The sequence below is a fragment of the Bombus vancouverensis genome, chromosome 11, assembly GCF_051014615.1.
Source record: "Bombus vancouverensis nearcticus chromosome 11, iyBomVanc1_principal, whole genome shotgun sequence".
NCBI classification, from domain to species: Eukaryota; Metazoa; Arthropoda; class Insecta; order Hymenoptera; family Apidae; genus Bombus; species Bombus vancouverensis.
This window is the reverse complement of record NC_134921.1, coordinates 12076977-12091915: the sequence shown is the minus strand read 5'-3', so window position 1 is coordinate 12091915 and position 14939 is coordinate 12076977. Positions and strand designations below refer to the sequence as shown.

Sequence of the window (14939 nt, the reverse complement as noted above, 5' to 3'; positions counted from 1 at the left end):
GTGTACCTCGTTTATCTCTCGAGCCAGCTCGTGAAGAGAACTCTTCTCCTAATGGTTCTCGAAATATCGTTACATCGGTTTAGAATGTTCCTCGGCTGCAGGGAAGAGCGGAGTGGAGGGTGTTGTTCAGCGAGGAAATTAATTGGGAACTCGATGAGACTTTGAATTTTGTGTTTGAACGTGACACATATGGTGGTTTGATTGAGATTTTATCGCTGGATTAATGCAGGTACAGGTACATGTCCTGCTTCAAAAGTCTAAGGTCAGTTATTATATTTATTTGAGAAATTTATAATGGATAGCGTTTAATAATCGGTAAAAGATAACGACTAGTTCATATAACGAAATATTCCTTCCTTCTCGTAAATTATTTCTACAACTAAGAATTTTAATAAGTTGATTTCTTTCGGAACACACGGTGAAGTATGATTTAATTCGTAATGTGAAGCATTTCAAGACCTTACGTCCAAGTGGATAACGAATGCTTCTCTTCTTCTTTAACTGTCTTGCGAAAAGAAGTAAATCGGGGCAAAAAAGAACTCGTAGCATGACCTCTTCTTGCGGCAGATCTTTTATCTTGTCAGCGAGCTATCGACTCTTTCAAAGAATTTCTCAGAATCGTGTCAGGGAATGAATTGATCGATCTACTCTTTTGTGCGATTCTAATTAAAAATTGCAACGTAGGTCGTGCATTCTTTTACACCTACCAGTCCTTGTTACGTAGGATTCATTATACTCTGATTTACATTTTGCATGAATATATTTCACGCGAATAAAAAGCAGATTGATTAATACGGTAAAAAATGGTCGCAAAGTGAAAAACATGGAAATACAAAGATCAAAGTGATATAAATTGAAAAGAAGTTCTTGTTCTGTTGAAACGAATTTCGTTCAAACGCAGGAATTTAGTTCTTCGCAGAAATTCCTTCGGGAAATCGTTCGATAATTAGGTCAAATTGCAAACACTCGGAAATTTCTTAGATTCGTAACAACAGGATATATTCTGCGTGCCACGGGAAGAACGTCGTTCCACGGAATTTCCCAACATGATGGACATTCTTCCTGCCACTGGCATTCTTTATGAAACTGTTAAATTTGAATCGAAGAAACCGTGTTGGAAAATTCCCTGCGTTTATATCGCATCGATAGTCGGAGAATCTGAATGTTTTTTCCTCCTGTTCGAATTACGCGAAAAGAATTCGTCCTAGAATTCGTAATTTGTCAGCTCGATTTGCACCATCTGCGATCTTTTGTGATTATTGCGAATTTCTAGCATACCTGTATCCAGCGGCAGATGTTAAACTGATTCGTAAAAAATAATAATTAAAAGTTGTAGAATTCAACTTCATAAGAATTCAAACAAGCATTACTCGTCTGAAAAGTATAGAAAAATGACGCCACAGCGTCACAAAATAAATTTTCTTTAACAGAAGAAAGCTATAATATTTCCAACATGTCAATCTTTCGCAATTTTCTGTAATACGAGATTTCTACAATTTTAATTAACCAAAATTTCTCTTTCTCTGTTGCAGGTAAGAAAATTATCCACGCCATACCGTAATGCCTTCTCTGGTGCCAAGGTATGAATTAAAAGTTAATTTCTGGCCACCTACAAAGACTCGTAACGTTCAAAAGATGAATCCGTTCTAATAAATTACGATGAAAGCAGCGCGTATATTTAGTATACAAACGTGGGAGGATAGCATATGCATGTTTGACACTGACAAAAATAAATTCAGTGAAAGCTAGATGTCTAATGGTCGCGATGATAGAGGGTGTTAGCAAATCGTGAAATTAACTCTTCTTGTAGCGTTAATGACGGCTGATGTCGACTAACGTTGAATAGCGATCTTATCAAGAATAACGTAATTATCATGTTGCTCGAGGACCTCCGTTTAATGACGAAGCACCTTCGTTTTACACTCTCGTAATTTACTGACAATTTTCATTCGTTATTTCGTCGGTTCGAATGCTGTGTAGATCTCGTTAGAGTTTTCTTAGTTAACACTGTGTTACGTCACACGCGTGCTTTTATAGCTCCAAAAAGATTATGAAAAGTCAGATAATAATTCACTATGAGATAAAAGAAATAATAATCTGTCTAAATAATAAAAATCTTCACGAGTGCCTCACCTTCGCTGGAAAGATGACAGAATAAGGAAAAGTGTCACGATGATTGATAAACGACTGTGCACATTCCCGTTATCGCGCGATGTTCAACGACGTATGGGCCTAAAAGATGATCTTGCCGGATCGTTTATATCGATTCCTGGTACACAGCCAGATATTTTGCACACGGTGAATCTAATGCACGAACGACACGTTATCACCAACGTGCACGGAATCGACGCCGGCCTTAATTATGTGCATTAGCGCGATCATCATTCTCGTTATTATGGCGTACAGAACGCTGCGGCATGTTGTAGCACACGGCTTCAAGGAAGATCGTCATTAATATACTACTAACCAGACAGCCTTGTAGCACCGTGCGTTTTCAACAATGACTGCGATAAATCAATCGACCGGTGATATTTGTTTTAATTGAGGAATTTATTATCGCGCAGGTTGCAACAGTTACAAAGGATGTTCCCTCGAGGAGATGTGAAATTTCATTGAGGAAAACTGTATAGTTCTTTTGGAGCGATTTTAATGAACTTTTGAAAGCTCAATGAAAGTTTACAAACATATTTACATTCGCCGAGTTCGACAGTAATTACGTTTGTTAATTACAAACACATTTACATTGTTTATGTGTAATTTGTATATTTCTACAATAGAATATATGAATACGTACTATCTGTGTATTATTATGCCATTTAATCTTTTCTATTCAATGTGATTGTATTCAGTAAATTGTTTTTACCTTCCTAACTATTCATTTCAAAGAGAAACACAAATGAGTTTTGAACTGTGAATTATCTACGTAAATATTACAGAAATAATATAAATGACATATCGAAACTATCAATTCAATTGTAATAGTTGCTTAATACTATTACAGTACTGTTCATTGAATAATATTAAATATTTGTTATAATAATTGAGAACTTCTAGTATCGATGAACGAACGACCTGTTCCTATAATATAAACATATTTCATTTTATGTATTATACGTTCTATTCAAACTGATACACTTTCTTACAGAGAACTTTTCTTTATTTGTTCGCATAAGAACTTATGATGTGGGAATGGTATCTAAGAAAGTTCCACGGTCTGTGTTTTAAATAGAACTTACTAAGATGTTCCATAAGCCTTTCGATCCCCGATTATTAACATTCAATCGCGAATCTTTAGCGTTTTAACGTCTTTATTCTGTTGAAAGCAAGATAATCAAGAAGCGAAGCAATGAAATCAAGATAATCATCCAGCAAATCGACATTATAATGTTGGAAACGAAATGAACACAAGGCATTCTCTCATATAATCGAGATAAATGTCACGTTCACGCTGACAGCTCTTACTTTCCTTGATTCTCACGGGTCCATACGCATCGTTTCGATTTTAATACCAAGTTTCGTGTCCAATAAAGGAGAAAGGGAGCCGTATATAATTGATGAACAAAAACGTTTTTGCGCGATACACGTCGAGACTCAAGAAATCGAGACATTACGTTGCCTCATCGAAAGCCAGTGGTCCCAATAAAATCTGTCGGGCCGATATAATTAACCATAAATCGTTTCATCGATCGATACAATCGGCAGATACATCGGCCCCCATGTACACCGCTCTTCTCTCAATTCCGTGTTTCGTGTAACTCGGTATTCTCGGTTAATATAATTCCTCGATAAGCGTGGCTTCCATGAAATACTCATTTTAGCTCTTTCCATACAAATTCCGGTCATTAAGGTTTACGTAGCTTGATCAATTAACGAATCGCAATTAACGAATATTTTATCAAATTCCGAACGTTGATTCTCTAAATTTGACTTGTAGCAATCCAAATATTCGTCGTCGAATATTGTACAATGAACATTTTCTCTCTATCAACCCCATTTTTAACAGCAACTTGTCGAAGTCACTGGCGAAACCAAGCCACAGTAATACAATCCCCTTTCTTTGTCTTAATTACTTGCATCGAAACATCTCGCTCGTTCCATTCCTTCCTTTTTACTCGTCTCTCCCTCTTTCTTCTTCCTCTCTGCCCCCTTCTTTGTTCTTTCGGTTGCACGGGGTTACAGCGTGTCGCTCGGAGCCGAAGTTGTAAATTCGCCCCGCGGTTCGGTTGCGTGCCCTTTATAGGCAAGGGCTCTTAAGGGGCCACGTCCGAGTTTTAAGGTCCGTAGGACCGGTGGATCGCGGACATGATTGCATTTGCATTATACACGCCGCGGCGCGCACGCAGATTTATCTGCCCCTGGGGTTTATTTATCTGGAGTTATGGCAAACACTGACCGGCCTGAAGCCGGCCAATAACGTATGGTAATGGGAGGGCTCCGATTGACTTTTTTACCCTCAGCTGTCTCTCTCTTTTCTCCAACTAACCATCATTCTCCGTCTTCGCCAATACCTCACACTTTCTCTATTCATCTCGCTCACTCGTTACACTCTCCTTCTCCTCGTTCTTACACTTCCTCCTTTTCGTCTCTGTACGCCTATCATTCATTTCGCTCTTCATCCTCCTCTTACTTCCACTTTCCTCTTCTAATACCGCGTGTAACTCCGTCTAGTTCTCTTCGTGTTGCTTTCTCTGTCTTACACGATCCTTCTCTTTCCGATAGTTTCCTCTCTGTTCACTAGCCAGTGCTTTTATTGGGCCCGCGGCCTATCATAACACGAACGATCGGTGAACCTTCGACCCTTGCTCGATCCTCCTATTTCGTTCCTTGCTTCGTCCTCTCGCTCTGTCTCCAGGGGTTTCTTTGTCTTTCTCCCACTGTCGGCGTGGTTTTTCCTATTCCTCTCCCTTCGCCGTTCATCGACGCGCGTTTTCTGCCAGCCTCGCCGCCCCTCGGGCCCCGCTTCGTTCGACGAACATTTGTACGCGATTCTTTCACCGTGCATCCTTTTAATGGATGCACGCTGCTTGTTCGGCGAATGTATATGGGTACGCTAGCTTCACCGAGTCCCGCTGAATAAAATTTGTTCGCAGGATATACGGATTAGGCTGGATGCAGATGAGGGATGCGACGTTGCTACAGCCTTGAAGACCACGCGTTGGTATAAAACATGATTTAACGTGACATCGTTACAGTTTCGTATCGATAAAGCTACGCAGTTTGATAAAGTGTTAGTGTTAGAACGCGTAAGATAGCGCACCGTTAGAAATATAAACGCAGTGAATCGTACGACGTCATACGCGTAGAATCACAACGTCGTAACGTCTTTTTGTTCGTTTAGACGTTAATGGCGAGGTTTCTTCAGCGGTCGGATTGTAAGTAGAATGTGACGTCGCGTGTCAGACGACCAACTATTTGTACTAGCGTTTCTTGGACGTGAGTATTACGAAGTTGAACCGTTTATAAGCTGTCGTTGTCATATTTATACCGCTTTCTTCTGGAAACACAATAAGAATGTTAGCGCGTGATTGTTTAGTAACTGCAATGTATTAATTCTTTGCCTTGAGACATACCTATTTTATAACTAATCAATGCTTTTAACTTTCACGACACGTGGCTATCATTAATAACGGAATGTCATTTACAGTCCAATATTAAATCTATCAGCAGCCATAAACGTGTCAGAAAACTATATAAACACCAGATGCCGATGGTATTAATAAATATCCAGCAGATAAATACGAGTGCAAATAAACTTTCTTCTAATGCATACAAATCGAATTGGAAGAGTAATTGAAAGGTACCAAAACGAGTAGCATTAGCATAACGCTACCATTACTAATACTAACAGCAGCCCATATTAGTTTCGCATCATTCTCATTGAATGGTATACAACGACCAATATAAACTCGATTTTCTCCATCTTCCTCGTGACCCCGATGTCAAGTATCTCGACACGACATCTTCAATAACATTAATAAAATACTCAGGCGCCTAATTACGATCATCTAAATCGAAGCCCAGCATCTTTATACTCGAACTCTCGATGCCTCGCAACAGGCAATCCACGGCTGAGGCCAGAGATAAATTGGCTAGATCGCTCGGTTGCAACTATAATTCTGGTTGAAATCCTAGACGCACGCAAAGTGCACGCAACGCGCACGGCAATAATAACGCCGTTAAAACGGCCAATTACTCTAACAGCAGTTTTTCCGAGAGTTGCTTGCTGAATTACGCAGCGCCTCTCTCCTTTTCTGTTCCACGAAGGAAAGCTTTTCTCCTACGGTTCCATCGTAACCTTCTTCAACATGGATTAGGTCTATGAGAAAGCCACGGTACGGAGGCAGAAACATCGATTCCGCAGTTAAACAACGAGAAAGAACCATCTCCTTCTACGTTCCATGGTTTAGGAATGCACCATAAAACGAGCCAGACCCCTCGAAAGTGGCCACTTTAGTTTAAAGCATGGGTTCTGACCTGGCCAAGTTATGTGATTGCGGGTCTCTGTACCCGAATGTAAAAGTACAGGGGAATTGTCTCGAAAGAACATTTTTTTCACGGCTTGGAACGGACAATGTAAGATTTCTTTTCAATCTTGACCAATGACGACGTGAAACGTATTTTTAGGGAATTCTCCGCCCATTTTTCTAAATTCCCGGTACATAGCTAAATCTGCTATAATCTGACGTAATAATTCGTTAAAGGGAAAAGGAACGCTTGCGTTACTTTACGCGAAATATCAGCCGGTTCTGTCTTTGATTATTACACGAATCTCGATAATTGCAGTTCTTACTATACTCGTCGCAGAGATAATTCACAATGTCATTATCTCAGCGGTCTCTGCTCAAGTGTCATACGCGTCTTATGATGTGGCTGCAGCAAACGCCGAGGCGCAGCGTACACTTTATTACTCGCGAAATGGGCGAATCGCTCGCAAAAAGGGCAGCTGTCTCATTAGCGGTGCTGTACGAGCTGGTTGATATTGCTTGTAGCTTCTCGAGTACGCTGACGCGTCGCTGTCACCTTGCTCCACAGACACCTTTTGCCATATACTCCTCTCTTAATCCGGCGAAGTCTATCGTGTCAGCACGGCGAAGGAGAAATCGCCGTGATTCGCTAGTAGTTTTCTTTTCGCACAGAACGGCTCCAGGTACGAAGACCTGGGTAGATCGTTCATCTACCGACTTACGTATTTCTTTCTACATAAACATCGTGAAGCTGTGATTTTTCAAATTTTCCAAAAATCATATCTCACACTTTTGAAAATTCCCATTTCGCCGTCACATTCGAACTTTATTCTAATCAACGAGCTGATATACGTTTTGCGATCTTTCCAATGTTAACGCTATATTTCTTGGCTTCGTCAAGTTCCAAATTTCCAAGCAGCGCCTTGAGCAAACCGTACAACGCCATTCGTCGACTACCAAATCGCGTTTATCGCAACGCGGCAAGACTCGATCTAACGCGAACCGATTGGACAGTTAATATCTCACTCCAGTAGCCTGGCGGTTTGCATGTCCCGTGCACGCGGCGTATTGGAAAGGTGCCTTTATACATACATCCATTCCTCGCGAGACTCGCGTGATGTATGAACGTATGTGGGAGCGGCCGTTACGTCATCTTCGTGTGCAACCGAGCAGTTCTGCCGTTCCGCAGCATCCTCGGCACGTGAATTCGCGTAAAATCGATATCGAAAGATTAAGGATCTTCGGGCAAGTCGAAAATCGTAAAACGAAGAAACAGTACGGTGCACAGTGGAGTATTTGCGTGGAAACGTCAGCTTGTGCGGAGAAAACATTCGAATATTTCATCTTTGGCAACTTTTTATTTCAAATGTTCTAGCACGCGTGCATTTATCTTCTTAAAGGGTCATGAAACATTTCTGATCGTTAAAGGAAGCATTTTCTTGGTAGTATGATCGTTCAGACGCTTTTTATAGCCAGAATTACCCTTTGGTAGGAACAGGAGTAACCGGATCCCCTGCACGATTAATAATAAACCGTAGTAGCATAGAAATTAGAATCGCGACGAGTGACGGGCGCTGTTAGTTAGAGGGGAATGCAATTTGTAAGAGATACACGGCGAGAACTCGTAAAATTTCAGTCGGACCGCAATATAAATTTCGCGATCGTAAAAGTCGTTTATGCTATCGCGCATACGCCAACACGCGTGCACCTCGCGACGAATAACGAAATCGATTGCGATTCCCAAGCGAAAAATCGTTAAACCAGAACGTCACGTACAAAACTGCTGTGTTTTACTTGCGCCGCTAAATCTTGTTAGGTAAACACGACTTACGTATTCACCGGTTGATCGCGATCAAAAACTCGGTTCAATTAGGCGCGACCCAGTGTCGATCAAATGAACTTTTCACTCGATTGCACGCCACTGTGAATTACGACGCTGTAAAAGCGTAAAGTGATTTCCGACATCGAAATCTGCTATTAAATTATTAAACTTAATTGGGAGCTGGCTAGAGACGACGTGATATAATGAAGTGGCTGTAAAGCGGCTGATGAAGAAGGGCCATTCTACTTACTGCATAGTAACTTGTTAATTCGAAAGTGTAAAATGATCATCAGCCTTATTTACGCCAAGTATTATTGATCTGTTTATTTCAAAGCGAATTACGCTGCAAGTGGCGCCTTTCTGTTTCAATTCAAATTTCTTTAGCTCGATATTGTTTTAATTTAGATTCGTTCCTGGAAAGATCTACTTACAAATAAAAAAAGAAACAGCGAGTAATAGCTATATAAAGCTATATAAAGATATGGAAGGAAAATTGGCGAAGAATCAAGCGAACAGGAAATTAAACCAGAAATAAAGACGAACAAGTAACTATATAATTTTCGACTAACGTTTCAGCGATTTGTCTAATAAGGTATCTTAATTTATTACTCGCAATGTATCACAGAGAGTTGCGAAGGCTTAATCAAACGCGACTACTACTTAACAAGGAAAATGAAATTAGACGCAAAACCATGCTAAATGATAAATGAGGTGAATGTATCATTCTGTCCGGTTGGAATCGCTCGACTGACAAATTTATGTCACTGTCGGGGGTATTTTTCTCCGGTGCACCGCTGCCGGCGTTCCCGTTTGCCCCATGACATTTCTCTTGGCGTGGCGCCCACCACCCACGGTATTAAATGTCACTCTCTGAAAAGGACGTGATCGATGTAACCCCGGTTTTGCGTTTCGCTAGAGGGCCTTCTCGTGAACTTCTTCTGGCTTTATGGGAAACGACGCGTGCACACGATATTAACTGCATCATTTTCGAGTAGAATGGAAACGAACACTACGAAAATACCCTGCAGCCATTCGATGACAACAATCGCGTGGAATATTGAGAATGTAATGGGAACAACGGCGTATTGGGAAACGCTTTGATACGTTAACTGAGTTTAGAAAAGCAATGATAAATTAAATGGAAGTTTCTCTTCTTACGTAGAGGCGATTGCAGTTCTTCGGATAATTCTCTTCGGCTTATTTGTGTCATTTAAATTCACTTTACAACGCGAGATCTCTTATGACGTTTCACTGTTCTTTTCTTTTTTAGGAGAATCATTACCTTTATAAATCGTATGAATTTTATGAATTCAATTGGTAAAAAGGAAATTCAATCGAACAATTTCATTCCTTTAACAGAAGAGGGCTGTCGTTAAATCCAAGATTCTTCGATAATCCTCTTCCTCTCGAACGCATATTTCCACGCCACTCATAAAATCCATAAAACTCGACGCTCTGTATAAATCAAATTCCCTCTGAACCGTTGCGCGCATTAAGAACACGTCCGCGAGGGAAGCAGACTAATAATCGTGGTCGGATGACAGCGATGGTGCCAGGTTAATTTGCGTGCAGGCCGTGCAAGCTACCTAATTGGTAGATACAGATTACAGCGAAACCCCTCATTTATCGGTAAACCCGTGGCTTTACGGCTGGTTCGATAAAGAAAGGGCTGGCTGTCGCCGCGAGGTGTCCCCTTCCGCGAACATCTCAATTCCTTTAATCTGCCATTTTTCTTCCTTTTTTTTCCCCCTCTTGCCCGCTCGGTGGTGTATCGTCGTCGTTCATTTGCGTAATCTCAAATGGCATCTGGAAAGTATGTACTCGTGTGTATGCACGATGTATGCCGATCGTACGGCGATAACCGGCCGGTGGAATCGCGAGAAAGGAAACGAGGTTATTCCGCGCGCGTAGGGATGAAGCGCGAGATAAACGAGCCGGGCGACGAGCTAATGACAACTCGCCGGAGAAAGTTGAACGCTGGTTGCTCGGACGGTAGCCTTCTTGTCTGACCCTTCGCGTGTCGAATGGCCGCGTGCGTGCCTGTGTAATCACTCGCTACGCCGATATTAGCACGCCCCAGCCGCTTTTTTCTGCCACGGTGTATTCTGCCATGGAAGAGCCTCGCGGTTCTTCCGCGAAATTCCCTGTTGCGTAAACGATTTCACGAGTCTCGCGAGAAGGGTGTGCAATTGGGATGAAGAGAGAAAGAGAGAGAGAGAGAGAGGCGAACAGGTGGTTCTGAAGTAAAGGAGGGTTTGGGAAGAGCGTGGCGCTGGGCTGAGGGTAACGATATGGTACTTTAATTTGATTAGGGATCGGGTTAATGGGATGGCGGGTGGAGTGGTCGACTGATTTAAGCAGCGTGAAGGCATGAGAGGAACAGGTAGTTGATTTTAACAACTGGACGGTAGGGATTGACAAAGCTATGGGAATTTGTAACTTTTAGTCTAGGTGATGTCTAGGTACGAAGTGTCAAGACCGATGTAGATCGATATTTCTCGAAAAATATATGATACTATATATTTCAACGCAATAGTCGTAAACTCAAGCCATCCCCGGTACGGCGGACGCGCGAGAGCATGGTGTGTCCCGGTCGATGCTTGGCCATTATTCAAACACCCGGAAGACGATCGAAGCGCATTGTTCGAGGTGGCCAACCGGCACCAGAGCCTGGATATCCGGGCTACTACCGAAAGACCACGAGGAACGACTCTGTACTGGGGAGAAAGGGGGAGGGGGTGGGAAGGAAGAAGGGACAGAGGCGAGCGTTTCTTCTGGTGGCGAACAGCGTGTAACACGTGGCAGTATCTTGTATCGGGGCCGCGATCCCCTGCTGGTAGCACGTTGTTCTACTCTATCCGCGGCGCTGCCATTCGCTTCTCCCCGCCGCGGATGCCAGTAGTGTGGCGGCGGCTGCGGTTCCACGGGGGACATCAGGCCGTCGTGGGGTCTCCACCGCGTCCCTGCAACCCCGCACGCCCCCGCCCAGATCCGCTGGCATGCCTACAAGAGTAGATTTCCTGCAGATAAACCGGCGACCGCACGGAGGTCCGCCGGTGGCCATAGGTGCGCTCTCCCCTTGACTACACAAGCGTGTGTGTGTGTGTGTGTGTGTGTGTGTGTGTGTGTGTGTGTGTGTGTGTGTGTGTGTGTGTGTGTGTGTGTGTGTGTGTGTGTGTGTGTGTGTGTGTGTGTGTGTGTGTGTGTGTGTGTGTGTGTGTGTGTGTGTGTGTGTGTGTGTGTGTGTGTGTGTGTGTGTGTGTGTGTGTGTGTGTGTGTGTGTGTGTGTGTGTGTGTGTGTGTGTGTGTGTGTGTGTGTGTGTGTGTGTGTGTGTGTGTGTGTGTGTGTGTGTGTGTGTGTGTGTGCTCGCATATACGAGATCTACGTACGTAGGTGTACATGCGTGTGAGAGAGCCACGGTTATGGCTGTATAATATAGTCCCTCTGTTGCCCTCTCTTCTTTGGCCTTTCTCTGTCGCTCGTTCCCTCCGTGGCCGTCGAGTGCAGCCTGGGTTCAGCGGAGGTCATTGCAAGGTTGCCTTTCGAAGAGACCGCCTCGAACAGCCGAGCCTCTCCTCCGGGCGACCACTTTCCCCGTTTGATCACCCTGCTATGCTCTTTCGAGTGTTGCCGCTGCAACGAGCCAGCCCCGGAGGTTGAAGGTGAAGCCCGCGATGAGGTCGATGCGCTTTCTGCGCCGACGTTTTTACGGGCCGCTCTGTGCCTGCCCCGAGACGTGTGGGTGGACGATCCGAGGGATGACGAAGGCGTTCTGAGGGATCCACCGAAATTTTTGGAGAGACTGCTTGGTAAACGAAAGATCTTTGGTACATATCAGTACGTACCGAGTGGTTCTTTGAAAGGTGGTTTGGATTAGGTTTGTTTAAGTGTTGTGGCATGGCGATGTAATTCGGATAGTTGTTGGAAATTAGAACGGTTTAATATTCCGTAGCTTGTATTTGTTTTTCCTCCAAGTACCTGTATATAGTAATGGAGTATTGTAATTTATTGCATGGTACAGTTGTACTTTTTTCAGGCTTGAAATTGTATTGACAGAGTGACTGTAACTACCTAGTACAGTTTCTAGTACTTCTACTAGAACGTTTATGGCGCTCTAGCTAACAAGCAATAATGATATGTTGCTTTGTAACGCCTTCCCTATTAGTTTAAACTGAAGTACGAAATTGAGTTTTTGACTGCTGTGTTTATAGACGTTTACTCGATATTTCCTGTATGTTTCCTATTTTTAGTATTACCAACAAGTTTTTAACAATCCGCTCGTAAGTTCTTTAAACAAAAACGAACTATCGACTTTCTAAAAATTCTTCGGATTTTTGCCCAATAAAATTCTACCACACTCTTTACATTTCGTTCCGCTAAAATCACGCGCCAAGTTTATTCGCCATACGAAATTCAAATCGAGAACTTCGACTCGGAGATTCCACTGCGATAAATCTCGAACACGTGTTCGCAGGAACACTAATCGTCCAGTCTCTTTTGTGTTTCCGTTTTCATCTTTGACCGGCCACGAATTCCCGGCCAATAAATCACACCGATAATTTGCATTTCATCCATTATACCGTTTTAACTGTACAGTTCGTCGATAGGATCGCGGGTCTCTGCACGACACCGACTTTGAAAAACATTGGAACGTCGGTTCTCCGAGAAATTTCGCCAGCCTAGATAAAATATGTTCGTAGGGAAACCATCGGAGCTCGGGAATAAGACGTCATGCCGTTAATTTGTCTCCAAACTGGGCATAAATCAGCTTGCTCGATCTTTCCTCGAGCAAGGAAAAGCGCGAACACGCGGTATCAAGCTCGCCAGCTATGGATCTTACGCTTGTACTCGCTCGGATTGAGTTTTTAACTGTTTCCAACAAGTTTATCTTACCCCTCAGAATTCCTCCCCTATTTCGTGTAATTTATACGATGAGATAAATTAAGTCTTGAATACAGTTAGTCGAAATTATAGCAAGAAACTACCGCGGCTTTTGACAAGACTCAAAGGACCAAATAAAATTACATATCTAATAAAAATATTCATAAACGCGGTGCTAAATATGTTTACAAAATTCAGTGGATATTCAAATAAATATCTTCCTCTCAAGAGAAACTATTTTTTCCCCATTTTCAAAGAAATGTAGCTTCGATTGTCATACAAAAAATGATTTTCTAATCTCCCAGAAAATTAATCAGTTTAACACGTTTGCATCTCGTCGATCGTTCCAATGACATACAGTACCATCGTACACCTGACAGTGGACCGTCACTGCCTCGGTGGTGCGTTAACCGGAGGTGAACATTGATAGCACGAGTTTTCACCGGAAGTAAAGCGGTCGAGGTCGGGACCAAAGGTCAGGACGCACCTACGAGCACCATTCTAGAATTTAAATTAGCTTAGAAAGTTCAGGGTCGACTCGCTACGGGTCCGTGCGTACGCTCGTCGACGAAAAGCGGCACGGGAAACAGCTGCTTGTAGATCGATGGAAACGATAGCTCCCGGCTAAAGCGGGGAAATCGGTTCGATCGGAATTTTCGCCGCGTAGAATACCGTTGCCGCTGCTGTGAAAGGAAAAGCAGCTTGTAATTTGTTGCTTAACATGTTTGTTTTGCCAGAAGGCGCTCGAACATTACCTTTTGCAAGTGCATTTTCATCCGAACGACTAACTTGATTTAACACGGTGTTAAATTTACCTAACACTCTTGTTCGCATACGTAGCTCTATGATGGAACATTTAAAATATTTAGAACGTTTCAGCGGAAGACAATGATAGAATTACGGATAGAAGTTTGCTTCCATTTTTAAACAATTCTGTTTCTAACTATCGTCAACCGATGGAAACACAGACAGGAAAATTGCAGAGAAAAATTCTACCCACTGAATAAATTGACAGCGAAGGAGCCGATATAAATTTTTTGATCGTATTCTTCATGGCGATCTATATAATTCTATCGACCAACATTTGATAAATAAAAGCGCGATGTAACTACGAACGATTGACTCACCTAATGTGAAATAATGTAGCACACCGTTTCGAAACTCGAAATATTAAAGTATTCGTGTAGCGATCAGAATCGAGAACGTACAAATACTTATCGCCGGATCTACAGAGATTCAATTTTCTTCTGAAAAATGAGTACACGCTTGAATATTAAAAGAAATTGTGTTAGACACACGGCAGAGAGTATCTGATAAGTTCTTACAACGGAAAGCTAAAAGAAGCTCATTAAACAGATGTTACGCGAGATGAAGAAGAATTCTACTATTATCGAAGGAACATCGTAACGATAAATCATCGATTGGTTGATTTTCACCGGCAGATAATGCGTTTCGTGATGTGTCGAACTTGAACGAATTTAGATCTTGGCCTCTGCTGAATATACCCATCGGATCGAGGTTTACCTCATCAATCATGAATTAATGATTCACTGATTTGACAAGCACTAATACGTACAACGTCCTGGAGAAATTTGATAAACGCCATGGATCGATCGATGAACCGAAAGGTTCTTTCTTTAATGTTTGCTTATTTATTCGTTGACCAAGATTAATGAATTCTTTCTGTTAATCGTTGTAGCTTTGAAGTTTCCTCCTACTAATATTAGTACCATGCAGTGACTTTATACACAAAGAGATAAATAATATCCAG

General features: G+C 42.4%; 1 protein-coding gene across 3 annotated transcripts in view; it reads left to right on the top strand.

The window, feature by feature from the left end:
• Positions 1-14939, top strand: part of LOC117154691 (uncharacterized) — a 178642-nt gene that overhangs the window by 143519 nt on the left and 20184 nt on the right. Inside the window, exon 7 of one of the 3 annotated variants that reach the window (XM_033329902.2) lies at positions 1533-2718. The exons of the other annotated variants lie outside the window; for them this stretch is intronic. Coding sequence (XP_033185793.1) covers positions 1533-1586 — 54 coding nt within the window. The 3' untranslated portion in view covers positions 1587-2718. Of the gene's footprint in view, positions 1-1532; positions 2719-14939 lie in introns of those variants that run through there. 3 annotated transcript variants of the gene reach the window in all.